The 27,288-nt window shown below is 38.6% G+C and overlaps 1 protein-coding gene across 3 annotated transcripts in view; it reads left to right on the top strand.

Moving 5' to 3' along the window:
* Positions 1 to 27,288, top strand: part of ZFHX4 (zinc finger homeobox 4) — a 177,730-nt gene that overhangs the window by 145,432 nt on the left and 5,010 nt on the right. For 2 of the 3 annotated variants that reach the window (XM_034763156.1, XM_034763157.1), the window contains exons 5-9: positions 5,744 to 5,860; positions 12,426 to 12,559; positions 12,714 to 12,914; positions 15,267 to 15,384; positions 16,313 to 21,589. In XM_034763156.1, the coding sequence (XP_034619047.1) occupies positions 5,744 to 5,860; positions 12,426 to 12,559; positions 12,714 to 12,914; positions 15,267 to 15,384; positions 16,313 to 21,589 (5,847 nt within the window). The remainder of the gene's footprint in view (positions 1 to 5,743; positions 5,861 to 12,425; positions 12,560 to 12,713; positions 12,915 to 15,266; positions 15,385 to 16,312; positions 21,590 to 27,288) is intronic. The other variant, XM_034763159.1, reaches the window with a different exon arrangement.

The following is a 27,288-nucleotide window of genomic DNA, read 5'->3' on the forward strand; positions in this document are numbered from 1 at the left end:
TTCCTCCATTTGCCATCTCCAACAAGCCATGCAATTCCAAGGCCTGAATAGCAATATCTATTCATGGATTCATAGATTCTAGGACTGGAAGGGACCTTGAGAGGTCATCGAGTCCAGTCCCCTGCCCGCATGGCAGGACCAAATACTGTCTAGACCATCCCTGAAAGACATTTATCTTAAATATCTCCAGAGATGGAGATTCCACAACCTCCCTAGGCAATTTATTCCAGTGTTTAGCCACCCTGACAGTTAGGAACTTTTTCCTAATGTCCAACCTAGACCTCCCTTGCTGAAGTTTAAGCCCATTGCTTCTTGCAGGGCCGGCTCTGGCAAAAAAGCCTCACGCTGTCCCCCCTCTCCCCCCCGTGCGGCAGGGGAGGGCGCCGAGCCCGGCCGTGGGCTGCTCTCCCCGACCGGCCAGAGCGCTGGGGAGAGGGGAGGGCGTCCAGAGCGCCGAGAGGAGGGCGGCGAGCCCAGCCGGGGCTCCGCTCTCCCCGGCGGCCAGAGCGCCGGGAGGAGGGAGGCGAGCCCACTGCGGCTCTGCTCTCCCCCGCGGCCGGAGCCGCCGCACTGCACCGCGCCGCGCCACCCCCCTCCAGGTGCCGTCCCAAGCACAAGCTTGGTGGGCTGGTGCCTGGAGCCGGCCCTGGCTTCTTGTTCTGTCCTTAGAGGCTAAGGAGAACAAGTTTTCTCCCTCCTCCTCATGACACCCTTTTAGATACCTGAAAACTGCTATCATGTCCCCTCTCAGTCTTCTCTTTTCCAAACTAAACAAACCCAATTCTTTCAGCCTTCCTTCATAGGTCATGTTCTCAAGACCTATAATCATTCTTGTTGCTGTTCTCTGGACCCTCTCCAATTTCTCCACATCTTTCTTGAAATGCGGTGCCCAGAACTGGACACAATACTCCAGCTGAGGCCTAACCAGTGCAGAGTAGAGCGGAAGAATGACTTCTCGTGTCTTGTTCACAACACATCTGTTAATACATCCCAGAATCATGTTTGCTTTTTTTGCAACAGCATCACATTGTTGACTCATATTTAGCTTGTGGTCCACTATAACCCCTAGATCCCTTTCTGCTGTACTCCTTCCTAGACAGTCTCTTCCCATTCTGTATGTGTGAAACTGATTGTTCCTTCCTAAGTGGAGCACTTTGCATTTGTCTTTGTTAAACTTCATCCTGTTTACCTCAGACCATTTCTGCAATTTGTCCAGATCATTTTGAATTATGGCCTTGTCCTCCAAAGCAGTTGCAATCCCTCCCAGTTTGGCATCATCCGCAAACTTAATAAGCGTACTTTCTATGCCAATATCTAAGTCGTTAATGAAGATGTTGAACAGAGCCGGTCCTAAAACAGACCCCTGCGGAACCCCACTTGTTATGCCTTTCCAGCAGGATTGGGAACCATTAATAACAACTCTCTGAGTATGGTTATCCAGCCAGTTATGCACCCACCTTATAGTAGCCCCATCTAAATTGTATTTGCCTAGTTTATCAATAAGAATATCATGCGAGACCATATCAAATGCCTTACTAAAATCTATCACATCCACAGCTTCTCCCTTATCCACAAGACTCGTTATCCTATCAAAGAAAGCTATCAGATTGGTTTGACACGATTTGTTCTTTACAAATCCATGCTGGCTATTCCCTATCACCTTACCACCTTCTAAGTGTTTGCAGATGATTTCCTTAATTACTTGCTCCATTATCTTCCCTGGCACAGAAGTTAAACTAACTGGTCTGTAGTTTCCTGGGTTGTTTTTATTTCCCTTTTTATAGATGGGCACTATATTTGCCCTTTTCCAGTCTTCTGGAATCTCTCCTGTCTCCCATGATTTTCCAAAGATAATAGCTAGAGGCTCAGATACCTCCTCTATTAGCTCCTTGAGTATTCTAGGATGCATTTCATCAGGCCCTGGTGACTTGTAGGCGTCTAACTTTTCTAAGTGATTTTTATCACTTAGAAAATTGTATTATGCATATGAAGTATTCAGCTTTGTCTGGTTAAGGCCTAGATCATGCAAGTGGATCTACGTAGGTGGAACTTTATGCCTTCACAAAATTGCATTGACTTCATTGGGATGGTGTGTGGGTCATATGGATCTGCCCACACAAATCCCATTGCAGGATTGGGACCTAAATCTGTAACTTAATCTATTGCTGTGTAGGATGTAGAAGGTATACAATAAAACACGGAGTGCAGTATTAGCTAGTTAATGTTGCTTTTGGAGCCTTTTTAATTTTTCATCTTTAATGTGATTCTACCTGTGAATTCTGCAGATTGCACTAGCATTGTTTTTTGTATTTGATTCTAAATCAGTTGTAGGAAAAAAGTTTATAATAGTTAAACTCAAGAGACTCAACATCAAAGGGAGTTTTCAACGTCCAGATAAAATAAAACCAGGTGTGACAAAAATATCATATTACCATAGTAAGTGTTATTAAAACCATTAAGGTACGTTTGAATCCTATGATCTGTTTATTTTCAAAGCTGACATTTGTAAACATATATAGGTAGAACTCTTGTAAATTTAAAACTGAGTGTTAGGACTTGCTCTTAAATCTGAAGTGCCATCATATTGCATTTTGCTGCATTTGTTATTCTGAGCTGGAGCCATCACATGTTAAGAACTGAATGGTATCTGTCTTGGTTAAATTATGAAATAATAATAATAATTAATTAATAACTAATAAAATATGCTAAAATTTATATTTGTAGAAAGTCAGCACAGATGTGCACGATAGCACAATTTGGTATTTATGCCTAACATTTACTCTCTAATGCAATTCAATAATTATCAGAAGGATTATTCAGTATTTATCCCCGTTCCTAATTTTAACAATTTATTTTAAGTAGAACAACTGTATCTTCATCTTATTCCTTTGATGAACCTGGTGACAGTTTGAACTTGCAGCAGTCATAGACACAGTTGCTACTATTTCTAAGGAATCTATGAGCAGCTACATTATCATTTTTTATCTATGAAATTTCTTTCTGAAATGAACACCATACATATTTCTGAAATGAATGCCAAATGTATTTTCTAAAAGTGAGTGCCTTTGAAAGCTGAGGCAGCCAGTTTATACTGTGCATAATAATGATATTAATTTTTATGGTGTGTATAAGTTACATTTTGATTAGTTTTTTGCATGATTAAAAATTTGCAAAGCCTTTATGGCCCCCAGGAGCCTACCTGTAATAAACAGCTCTCACCTTCCAAACCATAAAACAGGTCTGCAGTACTTGAACATTAGAGCTAATTGCCTTGCTACATCAAAGGGAGTACCAGAGGACTGAGAAAAATCACAGAAGGGAGGTGGGGTGGAGGGGGGGGCAGTTTCACCTCTAAAGGTTATGTGTTTGTGGCTTGTGGAGCCCTGTAAAGTTATGGCCTCAGAACTGCTGTTTGCGATTAAGTTGATGGGGAAAGTCTATCCCGCAATCTCTCTCTGCTGCTGACACAGAGTCTTTGTTCACATTCAGATTTCTCAAACTGTTGCCAGGGTCAGGCTGAGGTCAGACACCACGATGATGTATAGGAGAACATGTCTGGGAATTTCTCTCACACTTAAAACACATACCAGAAAAACAGGAGAGCACCCTGCAAAAATTGTCTGATGAGACCCAGATGATACTGTAGCTTTTCTTTTAGTACCTTCATAATTTTCTCGCTCTTTTCCTGACACACACACAATGGTTTATTAATGTGTGCCACGATAGCCCGTACGATTTTATGTCCCCTCAAGATAAGGACACTCAGTAGCACTTTGACACTTCATTTTCCAGCCAAGGGGGAATGGGCCAGTAAATCTACTAAAAGAACCAATGCATTCATTCCCAAGGATGAGTCGAAAAGGAATTGCCATTGGCTGTTTTAGGCCATGGGGCCTGACACTGGATATGAGCTTCATGTGTGTGCACTTGGCATTAACACAGCCCAATCCAGTCATGATCACAGACTCACAGCATCCCAAACTGTGCTCCCCTGCCACCCTTACAAATACAGCCTCACTTCCAACTGTGACTAAGATGCCTACCATGTTTGATTAGTAATCATCACTGAGAGAGGAGGTGGGGGGAGGGAAGAGGCTAAAGCAGCAAGAAGTGTGTTTCCATTTTGATGGTAATTTTTATATATACATTTATTTTAAAAAGATGTGACTGCCTTTCTTTCAGCATTGTTTTAAAAAATGGACATTGATGTTGAGCCCTCTCATGTAGAAACACTGGCAAGTTCGTGCCAAACACATTGTTTTGATTTTTTTTTCTTTAATTCAAAGTTGCAGCTGAATTCTTTCTTTTCTAATTTACAAAAGGTTTTGTGTAGAGTTTTGAATCTGATAAGCACGCTACTGTCTTTCTTAGGGTTGTTTGCCTAGATGTATAGTTACAGTGCATGGCTGGCAAGTAAGGCACTAAGTAGCAATTTTTTTGTGCTCAGCTGCTACATATGACAGAGGATATTTCATTCTCTTGTCAGAAAGTTATTAATAAAACATGGGGTGCGGAGAGGGCCACTATTTCCCCTTTCAATCACTATAGCATTTACAATGAAAATTTTATGCAGTGTGTAATTTTCAGTTAATGCTTGACACTTAAAATGTCGGTAACTGCATTTTGTGTGGTTCCTGAAGGGTTAATTGTATCATGTTCTCTGCATAAAAGCTCTGCTTATCAAAAGTGAATAGAAGAGTGTATGCAAATGTGTGTCTGTGACCTTTTGCCTTTCCAGGGTTAATTTATATGGTCATTAAAGATTTTATGAAATTGAGCAGCCTGGTGCTTCAAATCCTATTTTACCTTCACCTCCTAATTTATATAATTCCTACCTAAACTGGGAAATATTATTTTTATTTTATTTTTTATTTTTTTTTGTGCTGCAATGAAAACAGCATGCCGTGCTGTAGGGAGTTGCAAGTCTGGTTATCTGGCATTACTCAGATTGCTAAAAATTCATTAAAATGTGACATCAGCACAGTGAGAGACAAATGATCACAGAATGAAAAGGAACAGTGGGCCTTTCACGGATTAGTGCTACACAGCCCCAGCATAGAAGCTAACTGCATAAACAGATTAATCCACCAGTAGCAGCATAGCTAAGATTTACAGAATAATTAAATAGGGTTGAGTTACTGTGAAGATTTCCATGTAATCTAGCTTGTGTGAACACGTAAGTGAGGTGTGGGTAATACTGATTCCTTAAGAGCAATATACTAAGTTGTATCATTTACCCTGTATAGCTCCCCCTGGAGACAAAATCTGAGAGTTCTCCAACAAAGCCAAAGGTTTATACTTAATACAGTACTTACATACTACAATTAGCCAGATACTGCTACGCTAATAGGATTGATTTTTGAGTTTCTTTCTCCTTTTTTGGCTTTAAAATTCATTTTATATGTGAGGGTTTTTTTGTTCAATACTGTGTGTGTGCATGTGTGTGTGTGTGTGTGTGTGTTTATACAAATCAGTTCTAGCCAATGGGAACCAAATGAGAAGCGTTAGATGTCATACTGGTGAACACTGTATGATCTGATAAAGTCATGTTTATAATTTCTGGAAAGAATCTGAAATATTGCAAATTTTTCATAATTCATATAAAATCACTTGAAAGTGCCATTCTTTTTCTCCCCCTTCATTCTCCCCTCCCCTTTCCTTTGATTCTGTTCTTACTAAAGGCTGTGTTTTTAATTGATGTTAACTGATCACTAAGTTAGCTCTTCTCTGTGCTTATCCACAGAAGAACAAGGTGAAGATACAGAAGGGTCTGCTAAAAGTACATCAGTGGCTGTTGCTGATGATAAAGACACAAGTGAGAGAGACACTAGTGAAGGCAAAAAAGCTAGTAAAGACTCTGGTAAGATGCTAGAATTTTGTCCTCCCCTTCCCCCCCCCCTCCCCCTTTTATCCTATTAAATGCTCTTTCATTTTAAACTGTCTGGACATTCCCACTACTATTCATTGCATGTGCATTTTGCATGTGATTTCTATCAGTAGCCTCCCATTGACCTATTTTTAATCATAACCATCTGACAGGATAGATGCGGATAAGTTGAAGAATATTACAGGACGACCAGTGAGATTATTTTTTAATCAAATCAGTTTGTGTGCTTGTAATTTTTTAAGCGCCTTTCATTAATCTTAGCTGTACTTGTGATTCCTCTGATGGCATATTAATTTTTCATAAGCATAGGATTAGATACCACTTGAATTCTTTTCTCTCTGCAATCAAATTTGGTCCCTCTTGTAACCCTAAGAATGTAGGGGGGGTTATTATTATTATTATTATTATTGTTGAAGTTGGGTTTTTGTTTTCATTCTTGCTGTCTGACCACTTACAGTCAAGAATCTGCCCTCTTCCTGGGCATTTATTTGAGGCATTTAGAGAAAAAAAAAACCCCAAAATCCAGCAAAAAAGATTACAGATGATTCAGCCTAAGAAAGAGGAAATATCATTGAAAATGGATTATAAGTTAGGTAATTTTGATCTCCTGGAATAGACGAAGCCCAGTAATGAAAGCTACTGTCTTTGAAAACAAAACCCCTATGTCATGACATTTACTTGTGCATAAACAAACCCAGGGCCAGCATCTGGTGTAGATACCCAAGGCTTTTTCTGTATTTGATTTGGCAAATATGTGACTTCATCCATGTTTTTTATGTATGAGATGGAAATCTATGGTCGCAATGAATATTACATTGGCTACTTTTGCTGCACGCTATACCTAGTTACATTATGTTGGATTCATTGAAGCAGAAGAAATGCTGAAACAGGTTGAAGCCTATTAGTTTCAGGTATTCATATATCTTTTCCCTGTATCCCAATGACAGCAGCATATAGAGGAGCTTGTATTCTCCATAACGACATTTAGTTGTACAGAAAATATCATTTTACATGCACATTTACTTAAACCTGAATTAGCCCATATTTGTAATTCACTCTACATGTTAAAAATTTTGGATTTATTCAAAATATTTATTGATGGCCCTTTCTATATCAAATTAATTCAGAAGACTGCTTTAGGGATTAAAGCTTAGTTTAAGTTTTCTTGTTGACATGTTGAGGTCAATATCTGTTACAGTTTAGACCTCAGCTGCACTTCAGTTGTTTTATTTTTGAGATCAAGAGACTGCAAAAAGGCTGCTGATGACAAAGATGATGTTGAAGAAGAAACTATGTTGTGGTTTAAAATATATATCCCCCTTGGCTGGCTCTTTGACTTGGAAAGAGCTGTCTGCAGCACAGTAAAGCCATGCTCCTAAGCTGACCTGGGTCTTTTCCGCGTTGTCTAATCAGTGGGTCATCCTGGAAATGCTTCAAGGGAAAGGAGACAGCCACATGAAGCATACATTTCCTATCATTCGCTCTACTAGGGGGCACTGGAATCCACTTCAGAGGACTTATCTGCCCACTCTTTGTAAAGCAAACTCATTCATACTTGTGGAGGAAGGTATTAAAGGTCCAACGGCGAAAATGGACTCTGGAAGAAATAGTGTGGGGGAATTCTCAAGATTCCACTAGGATTAGTCTGTCATAAGAGCCAACTTTAATTGGGCAAACCTATGCCCAGATGCCTGCTGGGTGCAGTACAACAAAAATGGCATAATTGTGGTGCGTCCCAGCGTCAGTAATTACAAAGGTATCTCTGCAGTAAGAGCAGTATAAAAACAAATGTCCTCATGCTTTTCAGCGACCACAGAAAACAATTTATACTGTAAACTCTTAAACTGACCTTTTAAAAACTTTTGTTTAATTTTCTAAATTAATTCTGCTTATGTAGCACTCATGCCAGGGTCTTAATTCTCAACTCAGCTGACAAGTATTTCTAATGACTGAATAACTGCTTATATATAATTGAATGTTAATTTGGGCTTTCTCATGAATTGAGTGTTGAAAGTCTTGCCAAGAGAAATCTCAAGAAAACCAATAAATTAATCACAATCTTAACAAGTTAGACAGGAAAGCGGTGTGACCCCTCTTTAGCATGGAATCTATTAGAGGAGAAAGGATTAACATGTTATTTAGTAACAGTGTGTTTGTGTAAGATGTTGTGCTGTATTGCTTACCTTATCTCAAGGACTGGAGCTTTCAGAATGAGACTTGGCAATATGAAAGTGATATTTGTTGAATATTCATTCAGAACAGAAAAGCCTACTAATGCCTCATTTATATTGTCATTTAAATCTAGTGCCACTTTAGATTAATTATAATCCAAATTACAGCTCTATGCAATGCAAGAATTAATATGGAATTTATCCAGATTAATACATTTGCATTGAAAATATAATATGTCTCTGCCATGGCTAAGGGGAGCACTTTTTAATAAGGTAGTAAACATGAGGAAGGATGGAAATTAACCTTCATTATTGCAGTGAAAATTACTCTTTCATTCTACTCTAATTAGAATGCTGTACCGGTAATTTTAATTTTAGAATTATTTTGAAGTTGAGTAACATCATCTGATATATCACAAGTCTTAAGTTATGCAATCTTTATGAAATACATTGATTCATAAATAACAAACCAGTATTTTTGTTCATAGGTTTTTCAGAATTTTATTTCGTTAGGACACATGTTTTATTAGGCTTTCCCCACTTGTTATTAACATAAACCTTTTTATGACCCTTGTTTTTATTTTAGGGTTTTAGAATTATTAAGTAGGTGATTGCATTTGACTTGCAGTGAATTATGTCATTTTTGTACTAGCAATCTTATATGAATTAAATAATTCTGTAACTGACAGGTAATCATTGACTAGTCTATTTCATAGTGCTTATTTATAATTAAGCTTAGTTTTTGAGCTAAATGCATTGAAATTACATTATTCAACTAAACTAATGCTGTGTATTTTACATTATAAAATGAATTGCGGCTGTGTTTCACAGTTAACCAGAAAACAACAAATAGCATGTCACTAGAACAAAAACTGTATATTTAAAACACATATTTTTCTAAAATTGCATATTAAGAATACAATGCTAGTGGAATATCCAACTATACAAATGATCTAAAAGTTGCATACCTCAGGACCTTTAATACTGTTCAATTGCAATTTTTTAGTAATGCCAATTCTATAAGCCCATGTCTTTGCTCTGTCACTCCACAGGGAACTTGTCAAAATAGTGAATTCACTGGTGAAAGTACATAGTATATATCAGATGTTAGGGCACTTCACTGGTATCAGTTGAACTAAAAGGAGCTGAATCTCTAGTGCTTTGCCCTTTGCACAGTCATTTATACTTGTGAAAAGTGGGTGCATAGTATAAAACACTACTAATTTAACCTGGTAGTGTTTGCCACTCACTCTGCACAGGTGCAAATGACTACACAAGGAGCATAGCAGTGGAGAATCAGGCCCTAGGTTTCTAATGCTTACCATAAAAATTTGAGACTGTTATTTTACTTGATGCCAGATGTAACTTTGGTCATTTAAAAAGCAACAACGTTTATGGTTGAATGAATCCAGATTCTCCCCCCCCACCCCCAATTGCCTTGGTTAGCTTTAACATTTTATATAATTAGCATAGTAAACATAGTAAAGGGACTGTTCTTTGTTATGTATATATTACCCCAAAATGCAGTGTTTTATAAGGATTGGTTTACATTAAACACAAAAGAAAATTTACAAAACCAATACTTGTAACTATAGAAACAAGAAATATGAGTTTTATGATTGTTATTGGTCCCTTGAAATAGTTATCATATCCAGTGGTAGAAAATGTTGCATAATGTAAACACACTACGCATTCTCTCTCTGTTGCTCACAGCTAAATTCCACCAACAGTTCGTACCAATATTAATCCACTTGCACCAATATAACTGGAAGCAGAGTTTGCCCACAAAATTCCTGTAACAAAGTGCAACATGAATATAACATGATATGGAGAAAATATGCCTTTTATTTATTTATTTGGGGATAAATAAATCCTCAGCAGGTGTAAATCAGCCATGCCGTATAGTAATACCAGTCTAAACCAGCTGAGAATCTGTCCATTATCTTTAAAATGGGACATTTTAAAGTGACATATGATGTAGATAAGAGACAGTAGTCAACTGTTAGACATTTTTGACAGTTGGAAATGAAGAGAGGTTAATAATTTGAACCTATCTTTCTAAGACTTGAAGAGTAACCTTTCTCTGTTAATAGAGTGTGTCACTTTTTTATTTCCCATAATTCTCATATTTAAGGTATTTAAATAATAATGCTGTACTCCCACATATATTCTGATAGTCTAGGGAGTATCGAAAACTAAACTGAGTAATATAATGATGGCTTATGTTGTTGTCATGTACATTATGCCTTTAGGCATCAAAGACCCAATCCTGCAGCCCTTAATCAAGCAAAACTCTTAAACCCAGCTCTTAAAAGTATATAGGCCTTGCTGCGCTCAGCATTGCAACGCCTAACTGATTTAGGAGGCAAAATCTCATTTTCAAAAGGGATTTAGGCCCTTAGCAACCTAAATTCCATTGACGATCAATACGATATTGGCTCCTCAATGCCTAAATACCTTTTGAAAATGAAACTTGGCCTCCTAAATCAGTTAGGCATTTCAATGCTGAGCACAGCAATGCCTACATACCTTTAAACAGCTGGGCCTTACTGACTAACCTAAGTAAGGCCTAGAGGATTAGTGAACAGTGTGGAAATTTGATGGAGTTCCAGAAACTAAGCTTGTTGACAAATTAGTCATTAAAGGTAGGAAAATATTTCAGGAATAAACTTAAATTTTAGCAGCAATGTGTCAGAATTACTAGTCTAAATTACATGAAACTAAGTAATTACACTAGGAAACAAATACAAATGTAATGTGTGGGGACGTGACCATTACTGTATATGTAATAACATATATTTGTGTGTTTAAAAAAATGCCCTGAGGAAAATACCTCTGTATGATTCAGTATTTGACTATTTATTATTGTTTTCAGGGTCTGTTTGTTTTTTTTCTGTTTACCTTGAAAGCTGTCCTTTTATTTTACTTTTTCCCCCTAATGTTGCCTTGTTTATATCAAATATTATATTGCCTATGTAATGAGAGAAAAAAGTTCTTGTTTTTTTCCAGAGAAAAATACAAGCATTTTCTTTGTTCATCTTTACCTTGTTTCCATAACATCCATGATCTTATTTTTAAATTAAAACTAGGTTATTGTGCAATGAGGTGCAATTTGTTCATTTATATGAACCTTATGTGGATTGAAAAAAAATCAAGATAAATCTTCATGCACAGCATACAATCAGATTACCCCTGGACTATATATTTACGTTGGGTCTGATAGCAATCAATGGTTTAGCTTCATTGCATTTCAAGATGTATTTGCACCCAGTTGTCCAGTGATAGTGTCCTCACCCTGGAAATAATTTAGTTGCAAATTGACTGGAAGATGGTGAAAATTGAAAGTTAAAATTAGAAATACTCATAATAAACAGCAGAAAAAAGGTCAGATGATGCCGCACTATGATGAGATTGGAATGGTTGGTAAATGAGGTTTTGTGTTTGTCGTGAGATGTATGTGACATGCCTACCCAATGCTGTTGTAATATCCAGCCTAGCAAAAGAGATTATCTGGCAAATTGATGCTGGAAAGAATTTTCTGATGGACTGGGAAATTAGAATTGCACTCGTTTCTTTGATGTGTGCACGACTGGGCCACGTTATACAGCTAGTTCAGGCATAATATTAAATATAGTATTTAATACTTAGTAGTAGAACTATCTATAGAAAATAATTATATTCTTGGTTTTGATTACAATACCACATTATAGAACTTCATAATGTAAACCTTTAAAGCAACACAAAATGACTGATTTTTGCATATAATTAGTATTTAGTTAGCTCAAATCCTGTTTTCCACAATGTGTGCATGGAGTTGTAGGTTTTGGGAGGTGTCTGGAGTTGAGGTTTTTTTGTTTATTGGTTTGGGGGTTTTTTTGTATTTTTTAGAGGCTCACTATATTTAGTTTCAGGACTATAACCAAGCAGGGCTTATCAAAGCAGCACAATAATTTCACTGCCCAAACATTTTAGAAATGGTAGAAGGTAATTAAATGTTAGAAAATTAACTATTTTGGAAAACAAGGATTTCTGAGTGAAAGTTGATTTGATTTAATGTAATAGAGAAATTCAGACTGAGATGCTGAAGAGAGCATGTTATTGATTAATCTTTCAAGGCAACCAAAGGTTATCTAAACAAGAGAGAAGAGTCCATTTTAAAATTTATTTCTAGAGTCTGCATCAAGGATAAAAGCGTGTTTTCACTTATGTATTTGCTAGGTTTCAAATTGTTTTATTTAAATACATTTTTCTTTGATATTTAGCATAACCATGTGGGAGATTATAAGACATCATAATCACAGCTCTTTGTATAGCATAACACTTCTAAGTTTAAAACATGTTTTTTAAACATTATGTTTTTGGAACAGGAATAATCACACCAGAGAAGGAGCCAAAAGTGAACACTGCGGTAGGGACACAACAGCTACTTCAGGCAAAAGAAGAGGATGGTGCATCTAAAAAATCAAAACCTCTTGAGGACAATAAATTTGGACATGAACAGGTAAAAGAAAATGAAACAATTCCATTGCCTCATAGAACTCTCTCAGGTAGCTCAAAAGTACGGTAAAACAGAGATGATATGCTATTGAAATAGCAATGCTATCGAGTTATTCAAAACACACTAATACGCTGCATCTTCATTTGCTATTTTTCAGTTCTATCAATGTCCTTATTGTAACTACAGTAGTAGGGACCCAAATCGTATCCAGATGCATGTCCTGTCACAGCATTCAATGCAGCCCGTTATCTGCTGTCCCCTCTGCCAGGATGTCCTCAGCAACAAAATGCATCTCCAACTTCATTTGACCCATTTGCACAGTGTGTCTCCTGACTGTGTGGAGAAACTGCTTATGACCGTAAGTATTCAAAATACTGATACACATTTGACAGGAACATACTCAGACATGTAGACAATGAATTTGTTGTGACCTAGTATTCTGGTAGCCAGAGCTGGGGACCTAGAGTCAGGATTTTTGGATTCTGTTCCTAGCTCTGTGGCGTGAAGAAAAGCTCTGTGTAAACTCAAGAGCATGTCTCTCTTGCCAAAAGAAGTTGGTCCGATAAAAGATATTACCTCACCCACTTTGTAATTTATCAGTAATTTATGTCCCTAGGGCAAGACACTGAAGCTAGATTTTCAAAGATGCTGAGACCCTGGAGTTTACATTTAAGTCAAATTTGAAAAATCAGGCCACTCACCTTTCTCTGCCTCAGTGCACATCTCTAAATTGGGTGTAATCATCCCACAAGGGCATTGTGAACATTAACTTATTGATTGTTTGTAAATTAGTAGGAGTTCACTGGGCAAAAAGTACTACTGCAAAATATTACTTTTATCAGTGTTAATTGGTATTGTGAGATTTTCTGAACATATTTCATAACATATAATATTCAAATGAATTCCTTAAGTTCAACTAGAAATATAAAAACAACGTATACCATGATATACCAGGTCATTTTGGCACGTGTTATATGATATTAATAGTTGTTGGATCGCAGCTTTAACCAGAAAACAACCGTCCCCAGTTCTTTCGTCTGCTCTGGCCGTTTTTTGCCTCTTTTATGAGGAAAGCTGCTCTAAAGCCCACAGATTCAGCCCCCTGAGGATTCCTCTTTCCACCGAGGGATTTCTTCACCCATAGAGCTAGTGTGGCAGCTTTACACAATCCTGCTCCTGATTCCTATGTGTGACCAAGGGGAAGGAGGCCTGGCTGGAGAGCTCTGAGCCCTCTCTACATAGTACTAGGAGCTCAGCTCATCACCAGCTAGCCCTGGTTCTGTACTAAGTACAGTTCTGCCAAACCAGAATATTTGGCCCATCACATAGGAAATACTATGTAGGTTGGAAATGTAACTTTTGCATTTCTTAAATTTTTGTTTTATTTAATTTTGTGAATTTTAATTAGGCCAACTACATTGCTGTGTTTTTTAGCATTTAGGCTATGTGTACACTGTGCACCTTACAGTGGCACACGATACATGTGGGGAGCGGATTCCTCCCTCGTCCCACAAAGTTCCAGGACCAGGCAACTCCTTCACACCATACGCTTCTCTACTCAGATCCTGTGGAGGATGCTTTGTAGGTCCTCACTGGGGAGAGGACAGAGACAGGATGCAGTTGGGGGCCATAGTTAAGGATGCATATCATCTCCCTTCCAGATACATAGAGATTCCCAGGAAAAAAAGTATATAGCTACACCAAGGCAATGTGGCTTCAGTTAATTTAGGTGAATAGGATGGGGAAGGAGTGAGATCCTGCCTTTGCTGTTCCCGTAGGTTGGCTGAAGACCGGTTTCTGAAAAGCTAGGTTTAGAAGTCAGTAAAACATCTGTTTACACTGTCACACTGAAACTTTATTTTTTTTAAATAGAATCTTATAATGTTCAGTGCATCAGAAGAGGCTGAAGAAACTGTGGAGCAATCCTCTACTTGCAGGATTTATTTTTTTTTCTCCATATTAATAATTTTCTCCTGTCTTGATGTTGGTATAAGTTTAGGAGGGGGGTTGTTGTGTTTCTGGGTTTGGGGAGAGAATTTTAGTGGTGGGGATGCTATTGGAAAACTTAATCTTTCTCATATACATTGTCTCAGTAACCATCTAAGAGTAACAAGTCCTGTCCATATCTGATCTCCCTGATCACAAAGGAAATGGACGTTTGCTAAAAATCTCATCTATGGGATGTTTGCAATCAGTATTTTTCATTCCACCCTCACCTCACCACAACCAAAGGCATTAGTTTTCTGAGCGGACTCTGCCCATGCTAAATTTAAAATTTCAGATTTGAATCCCATTGGGTTATTTTTAATGTGGTTAGAATTATTTTTCTCAGTGGGAAATGTATATATTCTTTTCATTCTCATGTATCACAGTAATGGCTCAAAAGATTTTTGGGCAAAAGTTCCAAGCGCTTCGTTCTTGAGCAGACAGCAAACAGAAAATTCAGCTCCGATCTGTGTATTTATCTGGCCCTTATTCCCATAGTGTCAGAGCACCTCACAGTCTTTGATGTATGGGGTTAGGTGCTGTAATCCCATGAGAAACTGAGGCATGGAGAGACTGTCACTTGCCCAAGGTCACAGGCCTGTAATCCAGGACTGAATCAAGCCCTTGGGTTTTGCTGTGTGACAAGCTTTGAACCATGTGTGATGCACTGATAAACAGTGTGTTTTCTTCTTTGAATATAATATTGTGCCCTTGTTTTTTAAAGGTTCCTGTACCAGATATGATGATGCCCAATAGTATGCTATTACCCGCAGCTCCTTCAGAGAAATCCGAGCGTGACACACCTGCTACCATTACAGCAGAAGGATCTGGGAAATATTCAGGTATGCAAACAAAAGACCAGACAGGGAGAATCTAAATGAGTGATTCTTGGAGCAAACCACTTGATTCTTCCTTGGTACACTACTAGTTTTTTGGTTACAAACATTAATAAGAGGTAACTGGAGAAAAATAGTAAGATGTCATCTAGGGCATGATTTTCAAAGATGGGCCTCTATAAATGCCACAGCTCAGCAATGAACTTAGCTCTTTGCACAGACACATATCTAGTTGGATGCACGTTGCCCATGTCATTGTACAAATACTTGACTTGAGCTAGTATACACCTGTGGTCATTTTTATGTAGAAATTAGGCATGCAGCTGTATGTGGCCATTTTGAAAATAAGCCCCTTGCTGTTTTAAAAATATATAGGACATGATCTAAAAGATAATGAGCCATCTGTCACTTGCACTAGAGCCAATGGAATGTCAGATGAATGGGTCCTTAGGATCAAGCCCATATTTCAATTTTCACTCCAGACACTTTCCCCCCTGTGCTAATAGACTGTCTGCTCCAAGCCCCCGCTCAGTCTTTTCACCTAATCCCTCCCCCCTTAATACCTTCTTCTCTCCTGCCCTGTCCCTCTCAGCATCCCTTCTATCTGCTTTCTCCTCCTCTCCATCTCTATGTTTAGCTAACTGAACCCATCCTAAGAATTAACAAAAAATATTGTGGCACTAACATTCTGTTTGTCACCATCACACTGATCACTCTGCTTGTGTGTTTGTCCCTTTGCCCTACTCTTTATCTCTCTCTTTTATTTGTTTGTTAACAATTTGGGGCAGGGACTATCTATGTTTGTACCTTGCACAGTCGGAGACCATTTTTGGTTGGTCCTTAGGCACTACTGTGATAAGTGTGATAAATAATAATATTGCCTATGCTCAAATGTTACATGTCTAAAAGATATTTCTTTGTCTTCCTTAATCAGGTGACAGTCTGATGGATGAGAAAAATACTCCTGGGCTTGATGAAGCAAAAACTGGAATGGAAATTAAGACTGAGGAACAGAAGCCACCTAAGGAATGTACTGAAATGCCAGAATGGAATAAGAGCAGCAGTAAGGATACAAAGATCACCGAATCACTGCCGGATCAATTGAACGAACAGCAGAAGAAGCAGCAACTATCTGTTTCTGATCGCCATGTCTATAAATATCGTTGTAACCATTGTAGCTTGGCTTTTAAGACTATGCAGAAGCTTCAGATACATTCCCAGTATCATGCTATTCGGGCTGCTACCATGTGTAGCCTTTGTCAACGTAGCTTCCGTACATTCCAGGCTTTAAAAAAACACTTGGAAGCAGGCCACCCTGAACTCAATGAAGCTGAAATTCAGCAGCTGTATGCATCATTACCTGTAAATGGTGAACTCTGGGCAGAAAGTGAAAGTATGGCACAAGATGATCATGCACTAGAACAGGAAATAGAACGAGATTATGAGATGGACCAGGAAGGTAAAGCAAGTCCTGTAGGAAGTGATAGTAGCTCTATTCCAGATGACATAGGCTCAGAACCAAAGCGGACCTTACCTTTTAGAAAAGGGCCAAATTTTACTATGGAAAAATTTCTAGATCCATCTCGCCCATATAAATGTACAGTGTGTAAAGAATCTTTCACTCAAAAGAACATTCTCTTGGTCCATTATAATTCAGTGTCTCATTTACATAAACTCAAAAAGGTTTTGCAGGAAGCATCAAGTCCTGTCCCTCAAGAAAGCAACAGCAGCACTGATAACAAACCCTACAAATGCAGCATTTGTAATGTTGCATATAGCCAAAGTTCTACGTTGGAAATCCATATGAGATCTGTGCTTCATCAGACTAAGGCAAGGGCTGCAAAATTAGAACCAAGTGGTAATATAACTAGTGGAAATAGTGTAGCAGGGAATGTTAATAGCCCTAGCCAAGGGATGCTAGATTCTATGAGCTTACCAGCAGTTAACAGCAAAGATACCCACTTAGATGCCAAAGAATTAAATAAAAAGCAAGCTTCTGAATTAATTTCTGCTCAGCCTACACATCATCCATCCCAGTCACCAGCACAACTTCAAATGCAATTACAACATGAACTGCAACAGCAAGCTGCATTCTTTCAGCCCCAGTTTCTAAACCCTGCATTTTTGCCTCACTTTCCCATGACACCAGAAGCATTGCTGCAATTTCAACAGCCTCAATTCCTTTTTCCATTCTACATACCTGGGACAGAATTTAGCCTGAGCCCAGACCTGTGTTTGCCTAGTTCTGCCACATTTGGTATGCCTGGAATGGCAGGGATGGCAGGATCACTGCTGGAAGATTTAAAGCAGCAGATACAAACTCAACACCATGTTGGACAAACGCAACTACAAATCTTACAGCAACAAGCACAACAGTATCAATCAACACAACCCCAAATTCAGTCACAAAAACAGCATCAGCAAAGTAGCAAACTAATGAAACAGGAGCAAAATAGTCTAGTAAGTGCAGACTGCCAGCTGATAAAGGATATGCCATCATATAAAGAATCAGAAGAGATTTCTGAGAAACAAGAAAAGCCAAAGCAAGAACTGACAAATGAAAGTGAAGGACTAAAGGAGAACAAAGATATGAAGAAGCAGAAATCCTCAGAACCAACCATTCCACCACCTAGAATAGCTTCTGGGGCTAGAGGAAACGCAGCCAAAGCTTTGCTGGAGAATTTTGGCTTTGAGCTAGTTATTCAGTATAATGAAAACAGACAAAAAGTACAGAAAAAAAGTAAGACCAGTGAAGGTGAAAACACAGACAAATTGGAATGTGGAACATGTAGTAAACTATTTTCTAACATTCTTATTTTGAAGAGTCATCAAGAGCACGTGCACGGTCAGTTTTTTCCTTATGGAGCACTAGAGAAATTTGCCCGTCAATACAGGGAGGCTTATGACAAGCTTTACCCAATTTCACCATCCTCTCCAGAAACACCGCCACCACCACCACCCCCCCCGCCTCCCCCCCCGCCACCCCCTCCGCCCCCTCCGCCACCATCTTCAGCGCCACCTCAGGTCCAGCTGCCTGTTTCATTAGATCTTCCGCTTTTCCCTCCAATTATGATGCAGCCAGTGCAACATCCTGCGTTGCCTCCTCAGCTTGCCCTCCAACTACCACCCATGGATACTTTGTCTGCAGATCTTACTCAGCTTTGTCAGCAGCAGCTAGGATTAGATCCCAACTTCCTACGACATTCTCAGTTCAAGCGTCCACGTACAAGAATCACAGATGATCAGTTAAAAATCTTGCGGGCTTATTTTGATATTAACAATTCTCCAAGTGAAGAACAGATTCAAGAAATGGCTGAGAAATCTGGCCTTTCCCAAAAAGTTATCAAACACTGGTTTCGTAATACACTTTTTAAGGAACGACAAAGAAATAAAGATTCCCCATACAACTTTAGTAATCCTCCCATAACTGTCTTGGAAGATATCAGAATTGATCCTCAACCCACTTCTTTAGAGCATTACAAATCTGATGCATCTTTCAGCAAGAGATCATCTAGAACAAGGTTTACTGACTACCAGCTTAGGGTCTTACAAGATTTTTTTGACACAAATGCTTATCCAAAGGATGATGAAATTGAACAACTTTCAACTGTACTTAACCTACCTACTCGAGTTATTGTTGTATGGTTCCAAAATGCACGACAGAAAGCTCGCAAAAGTTATGAAAATCAAGCAGAAACTAAAGATAATGAAAAAAGGGAACTCACTAATGAGCGCTATATTCGAACTAGCAACATGCAATATCAATGTAAAAAGTGCAACGTAGTTTTTCCCAGAATTTTTGATTTGATTACACACCAGAAAAAACAGTGTTACAAAGATGAAGATGATGATGCTCAAGATGAAAGCCAAACAGAAGATTCCATGGATGCCACAGATCAAATGCTATATAAAAGTTTCACAGTTTCTGGCCAAACAGACTCATCAAAAAGTACAACGGCGACAGCAGCAAGCTCTGGTTCTGGTTCTAGTACTCCTTTATTGCCATCACCCAAACCAGAGCCTGAGAAGAGTTCTCCTAAACCTGAGGCAACGGAAAAGCCAAAGCAAAATGACATCACCCCTAAGCAAATTGATACCACTTCACAAGTCACCAAACCAGTACAGTCTGCACCAATAACTTCCTCTGATCCACAGCCCTCAGTCTCTCAGCCACAACAGCAAAAACAACCACAGATGGTAGGACGACCTCCTTCTGCATCACAAACCACACCAGTTCCTTCCAGTCCTATGTCAATTTCAGTGACTTCTCTACAGAACAGTCTACCTCCTCAGTTACTACAATACCAATGTGACCAGTGTACAGTTGCCTTTCCAACTCTAGAACTTTGGCAAGAGCACCAGCACATGCATTTCCTAGCAGCCCAAAACCAATTTCTTCACTCTCAGTTTTTAGAAAGACCCATGGATATGCCCTATATGATATTTGACCCCAATAATCCTCTGATGACTGGACAATTGCTTAATAGTTCTCTTGCTCAGATGCCCCAGCAGACAAGCTCATCACATACATCCCACCCTGCTACAGTTTCTGGCTCACTTAAACGAAAACTGGATGATAAAGAAGATAATAATTGTAGTGAAAAGGAGGGAGGAAACAGTGGTGAAGACCAACATCGTGATAAGCGCTTGAGAACTACCATTACTCCAGAGCAGCTGGAAATACTCTATGAAAAATACCTATTAGATTCTAATCCTACCAGAAAGATGCTAGATCATATTGCACGTGAAGTGGGACTTAAAAAGAGAGTAGTACAAGTCTGGTTTCAGAACACACGAGCCCGAGAAAGAAAAGGACAGTTCCGTGCAGTAGGTCCAGCCCAGTCACATAAAAGATGTCCTTTTTGTCGAGCACTGTTTAAAGCAAAGTCAGCTTTGGAAAGTCACATTCGTTCTCGGCACTGGAATGAAGGAAAACAGGCAGGTTATAGTTTGCCTCCAAGTCCGTTAATATCAACTGAAGATGGAGGAGAAAGTCCACAAAAATATATATTTTTTGATTATCCGTCACTATCGTTAACAAAGATTGATCTATCAAGTGAAAATGAATTAGCCTCCACAGTGTCAACCCCTGTTAGTAAAACTGCAGAGATGTCCCCAAAGAATCTTTTAAGCCCTTCTTCTTTCAAAGCGGAGTGCAGTGAGGATATAGAACATCTGAATGCCCCTCCTGCTGACTCTGGGTATGATCAAAATAAGACTGACTTTGATGAGACTTCATCAATTAATACAGCGATTAGTGATGCCACAACAGGAGATGAGGGAAACAATGAAATGGAAAACATGACTGGTAGTTCAGGGGATGTGAAACCTGTATCATCTCCCAAAGATCCAAAAACACTTGTGAATGATTCTTTTTCAAAAACAGCAAGCACACCTACGATTGAGAATTGTGATGAAAAGTTTCTCTTCTCCCTTACTAGCCCATCGGTACATTTCAGTGACAAAGATGGTGATCATGACCAAAGTTTTTACATTACTGATGATGCTGACGATAATGCCGATCGCAGTGAAACATCAAGCATTGCAGATCCAAGTTCGCCCAACCCATTTGGAGCTAACAACCCCTTTAAATCCAAAAATAGTGATCGACCAGGTCACAAACGTTTTCGAACACAAATGAGTAACCTCCAACTTAAAGTCCTCAAGGCTTGCTTTAGTGACTATCGGACTCCAACCATGCAAGAATGTGAAATGCTAGGGAATGAGATTGGTTTGCCCAAACGGGTGGTCCAGGTTTGGTTCCAGAATGCCCGGGCAAAAGAAAAGAAATTCAAAATTAACATAGGGAAGCCATTCATGATAAATCAGACTGGACCTGATGGGACAAAGCCAGAATGTTCTCTGTGTGGGGTGAAGTATTCTGCACGTTTATCTATAAGAGACCATATCTTTTCCAAACAACATATTTCAAAAGTGAGAGAAACTGTAGGAAGTCAGCTAGATCGGGAGAAAGATTATTTAGCTCCCACAACCGTTAGACAGCTGATGGCACAGCAGGAATTGGATCGTATAAAGAAGGCTACAGATGTACTAGGCTTAACAGTACAGCAGCCAGGCATGATGGACAGCAGTTCACTTCATGGTATCAGTTTGCCAGCAGCTTACCCAGGACTCCCTGGCCTTCCTCCTGTTCTTCTGCCTGGAATGAATGGTCCATCCTCCTTGCCTGGATTTCCACAAAGTTCAAACAGTAAGTCAGTAAGGGGATGAATTGTTTATTTGATTAATTTTAATGATATTGTGTAGTTATCGAACACCAGTGAAGAACAGCATACTGTGCATTCATATCCTATTCCTATCACTTCTCTGTGTGAATCAAAGTACTGCTATTGACTACATTCAGCCCGTTATTGGATTGTTTCAGTAGGTAATTGGTAATATCACTGGTTCTCCCAAAACTGAAATTCAGTTGAAGAATTAAATTGAAATCCAACTTCCAGAAGTACTTTTTATTAAATTGTGTAACTATCTGTATAGTGCACTCTAGTGTGTTGTGCACTAACTGGCCCATGTGGACCCTGCTGGCATGCGGTAAAAGTTTCCTAGTGCACGTTAATGTAGTACTGTTTGAAATGGGATTACATTAATGTGCACTAGGAAACTTTTAGTACACACCAGCAGGGTCCACATGGGCCAGTTAGTGCACAACACACTAGTGCCCACTACAAATTACACTCCACTAGTGCGGACTAATACATTGTGTAGACGAGCCCTTAGGCAGCCTTGACTGCAATAACATTTTATCTAATATTATTGTTCTAGTTATTTTGAGTTGAGATTTCTTTACACAAAGTGTAGATTAACATTTTATATTTAATGGCTTGAAAAAATGAAACTGAACAAGTCAGCCTATGAAACACAGAGTAGAATTTGCACCAAAACCTGCCTTAAACAACCACCCAATAGACTCATCAAAATCTGTTGCCTAATTCAGGTGTTTAACTAGACGTGAAACAGATTTTTACTGGAGGCAGTTCTTATTGACTATTTCATTGAGGCCCAAATCCTGAGAGGTGCTGAGCATCTGCAACCCCCTGTGTTTTGTATGGGCGCTACACATGCTCATCATGCCATTCGGGCTTGTATATGTAACTGAGCATCTGCTGTGATTTAGACAGAGTGCTGCAGTTGACTCTGCACATCATTTTGCTTCCATTACTCTTACTGAGAAGCGCTTACTCGTGCAGAGTTTCACTAAGGTTACAGAATTAGGCTTTCTGTATAGAAATTTGTTTAACCCTGACAGAAGGAACCTGATTTTTTTTTAAATGGTTTCCAGGGTTGTAGGCAGAGTTCACTATAGGTGCAACATTGCGGATGCAAATTCTAATTTTCAATTTCTACCTACCTGATTGCACAGGCAAATCAAGTAATTAGACATCAAAATTAGTGGGTGGGGGAAGGCCCCTTCATGTAAGTGGCCCAGTGACTCCATTTGTGTTGCTTTAGGTTGTTAAATTTTGATTTATGTAAACAACTTACTTTGCCACGAGGGCTACTGATTCAATCACCAATATGGTCAGTCAGACTAGAGCTGTAGCAGTAGCTCCTGTTCTATACTGTTCTGTTTTGATTGATGATGACCATGTCATTGCTTCCCTAAGTGGTGGTCAAAGCATCTTGTTTTTCTATTCATTGGGTCAGAAGGGCTTTCCTTCCACAATGGATTCTCTGGCTGAGTGCCCTTCTGTTTTTGTCAAATAGTTATTGGCACACAGAGTGCATATAAAACAAATAGGAAGTAGTTTTGAAATACTGTAATATATTCATTTAGTCTCCTCTTAATTGTATGTAATGTATATGTCCAAAAGTGGCTAATCTCTGTTTATAGAAATCAGGGATATAATATAATTTGTCTACATAACTTAGCTAAATGGCCTTAGTCAACCTCATCTTCAAATATAGTAAACCCCAGGAAACTCACATAGCTCTCCAAATTATTCCCTTATTAATGTACAGACGAAATGTTTGGTAATACAGACCAGCTGGTCTATGATAATTGAATTATCAGATTGTCTAATTTCCACACTACATCTTTTATTTGAGATACATTTAAATCATTAATACAGTAACATACTCAGTGAATCACCAATTGAGATGGATTCTCAGCCCCTTTCATCTCACATCTTTTTAGGTTAATCGGTTCATTATGGTCTAACTCCACGGTGTAAATTGGCTAATAGAGTTTTGTCATTAGGCTTTTCTTCAACCATATGTTAAGTAGCCCCTGCATCCCTTTTTTGTTGCCCAGTAAATATGTGCATAGATAAATCTTCATTCCCTAATGGTACATAATAGAGTAGTAGTCACAGTGAAAATAAAAATAGATTAGTTTAATCATTCATTACTGAAAAGTACTCATTATCCTTAAAAGTTCTCTAATATGTGTTCAACACTGCTATTCTCCACACCTAATTAACCCACTTTTAACATCTCCTCTGCTGTGCTTTGGGTGACAGTTCACATCCATATTTGATGCCGGGAAAAGTTTAAGCATAACCTTCTTGGAGTCTGCCTCTGAGCAGACTCTTCACTGCTTCTAACTCTTCATCTTCTAACTTTTTCTGCATTCACAGCCATCAGAATACCACTTCTGCCTTACTAACTGTGTGAGGGATTTCCTGAAGTCTGCTCCCAAGGGGTTACCAACCTGTTCCTCAATTATTGTACATGCTCTGAATTTCAGATTTTATTATTTTTTGCTTGTGTGTCATTTCCTCTTCCTGGTCCCGATCTGCTAACACATACACACAAGCTGTCCCATTGATTTAATGGGATTGCTTATGTGAATAGTTGCTCACGTGCATAAATGTTTATGGGGTTGACACATGTTTTCAGCAGCAAAGGCCAGTCTGTTTTGTGATCTTAAAGGGATAATGTCAACATAAAAAAATGCACATTTTTATAGAATGTCATTGCTGTTATTACTAAGACACTACATTAGTGAAACTATAATAATTAAAATGGAATTTTCCTTTTGTCTTCATTTGTCTATCACTTTTTTCATTGTACTCATTCTGGAAAGTGAAACTAACCTGATCAGCTTCACTTGGCTTATAATAAATTTCACTTTCAGGTTCTTGTGCCCAACACTGTTTTATTTGGGTTTCAAAACTGCATGGAAGTTATTAACTTCCCTCAAAATGCTTTTAAATAAATTTTTAAACATGCAACATTTCCTGTACCATCAGGCAGGGAAAAATAATATTTTCCTAAATTATGGAACATCTAAATTTGAGCCTAAACTACTTGAAATTGGTCCTATTAATTTCATTAAACACAGTGCTGTAACTGGACCTTTACTGGCAAAGATTACTTCACTTGGAAGAATATATTAAGTCCCTTTCTGGATAGACGGATCAAGCAAATTTAGACATATTCAGGTGTATCTGGGCACAGTTATTTTCTCAGTGTCAGAAAGATTGTCTGGTTCTATGATATTATTCCCAGAAAACATCTCCCCGTAGGATGAACTTCTTGAAATGAGAAATACCATCTTATGATTGATCTATTAAATTAAATACACCACCTTAGAGACATTAAATGCTGTATAATTTTTCAGCATTATTATTATGATTGTTCAGCGTATATATGGTCATTTTCAGGAGGTTCCACTTCCTAGGGTATACTTCAAGTCTGGTTTATTTCCACTCTTCAGCCTCACTCCTATTTTACAGTATGCTGCAGATGGAAGAGCTTTCTGCTGGGAAGTTTCATTTATAGTTTTTCATCCTCTGCTAACAAACTTAATATTCTCTGTTCTTCTTAATTTGTGTTTTTCCCCTATCAGAACACTCGTGCTTCAACGTGCTTCTACAATGAATACTGGATCTTCAAGTCATGATCATTAGAGTCTGAGCTCATCACTTAAGACTGAGGCTGTCTTTAAGATTCACAGCATGCTTTTTCCAAGAATGTGCACATCACTGGGTAATGTGCACTTCAGTCATTTCTGAAGTCTTATCAAGAGAGAAATACGATTTAGCAGCCCTTATTTTTCTCATGACTAGGGCCCTAAATCATGTTCTTTATTCTTCTTTGAACCCTTGTTTCCTTTTTCGTTTATCTTGTTTGTGTTTATCTGTCTCAGATTCCTCTGAAAGAGACCTCAAGTTTGCCATAAAACCACTTAAAACAGCCACTTAAAAGAGACACTTAGCAGAGATAAAATATTTCTTTATAATTAGTGAATTTTCCAGTCTGTTTCCTTCATGTCACTTATGGGAGAATGAGATTCATCAGGACTTCTGTACTGAGTTTTAGGTACCCTCAATCCACACTTCCCTGTAACAAACCCATTACTCCTATTCTTTGCTGCAATGTTCTCAGATGTTTAGTTGATTTTTGTACATTTCAACTAAATTCCAAAGAATATAATGGGAAAATAAAATAGGTGGATGAGTGAGGTAGCCAGCATCATTGTGAGTATATTGAGGGCAAGAGGATGAGTGGGGCTGAAAGAGAAGAGGAAGGCAAAGGAATTGTAAAAACCCTCAATAGCTATTGAGCCCAAAGTAGTATGATTCAAAAACAGCAGACAAAGCTGGGGTAGCAATTCACATTGATAACATCATCCATGCCTTTTTCCTGTAGGGTGGTTGCCATCAAATAAATTTTCAACAGACACTACAAAGCTTCCACAGTTATTTCCTACTGAAAGTATAGGGTGAAGCAACAGTATCAGATACCACTGTACGGTAACTGCAGCAATTACTGACTCTTTAATGATGACCATTGTGACTTGTTTCCCTATACTATCTAATCCCTGCTAACAATACATTTTAACTCCTTAGCGTTGCCCTCACCATTAAATAGCAGTAATGATATTGTGGCTACCATTAAATGGTCTCTTTGTTAAATCTGATAATCATCCCCCCTGAATTCTAATTGCTTTATTCCTAAGTAATGCTAAGCACCTGGATATTGATGATTTAAACTTCATTCTTGCCCACTAGATTAGTGCTTCCATGTAGCTAATACCCATCTAACCTCCATTATAGAGCCTGCAATATTGTTCTCTTATCCATGCACGCATAGGCTTTTCCTGGGGGCTGCTTTACTCCTACTGTCCTTTTGAACATTAGGCTTTCTGTGTGCTCATTTCTCTACCAAGTTTATTTGTCTCTGAAAACAGACTTGGCCACAATGTACAGCCTCTTACAATTCCCTTTTCTATCCTCTGCCATCATTTAGTTTCCTGACCAACTATACCTCTTTAAATTGCTTTAAAATAGACTGTTACCAGCCACTTACACTATATTTGGTACTTGAAACATAGCAAAGATTTCTTCCATTAATGTATGAGAGACACTTGTACCATGCATGCATCCTCCAAACAAAACCAACGCACACTTAGGTTTCCTTCTCTAATGAGTTGGAAATCATGCCTGCATGTTTCAAGTAAACTGAGAACAACAGCATTCCTGTGTAGATGTACTTTAATACTAATACACTTATCTCCCAGCAAATGCTGTGTTGACTGGATTGTCATGATGGTAGAGAATAGCTTTGCCTGTACACTCAAAAATGAAAATGTGAACTGTGCTGTGTCCTAATAATGAATAGCATTGCTTTCCTTGCTATTTTTGTCAGTGTCTTGGATGGTCATTTGCCGTTGATAACAATACCTTTCTTTATTTGGTATTGTTATATTTTCCCACTTCAATTTGGGAAATTTCATTTTTTTTTGTAGTGAGCTCCATCGTTACTAGATTTCTCAGGTGAAGAACAAGCGGGTATATCATCGGTGAGGTTAAAATGAATAACAAAGTAGAGATCTGACAAAGTATCAGTTAGTGGGAACATTCGCACTGTGCTTGGTGCTTCTTTTCTAATCATTTGCTGTGGAGCATACTGAAGGAAATCACTTTCACCCAGGAACATTAGCAT

Source organism: Trachemys scripta, chromosome 2 (assembly GCF_013100865.1).
Source record: "Trachemys scripta elegans isolate TJP31775 chromosome 2, CAS_Tse_1.0, whole genome shotgun sequence".
NCBI lineage: Eukaryota > Metazoa > Chordata > Testudines > Emydidae > Trachemys > Trachemys scripta.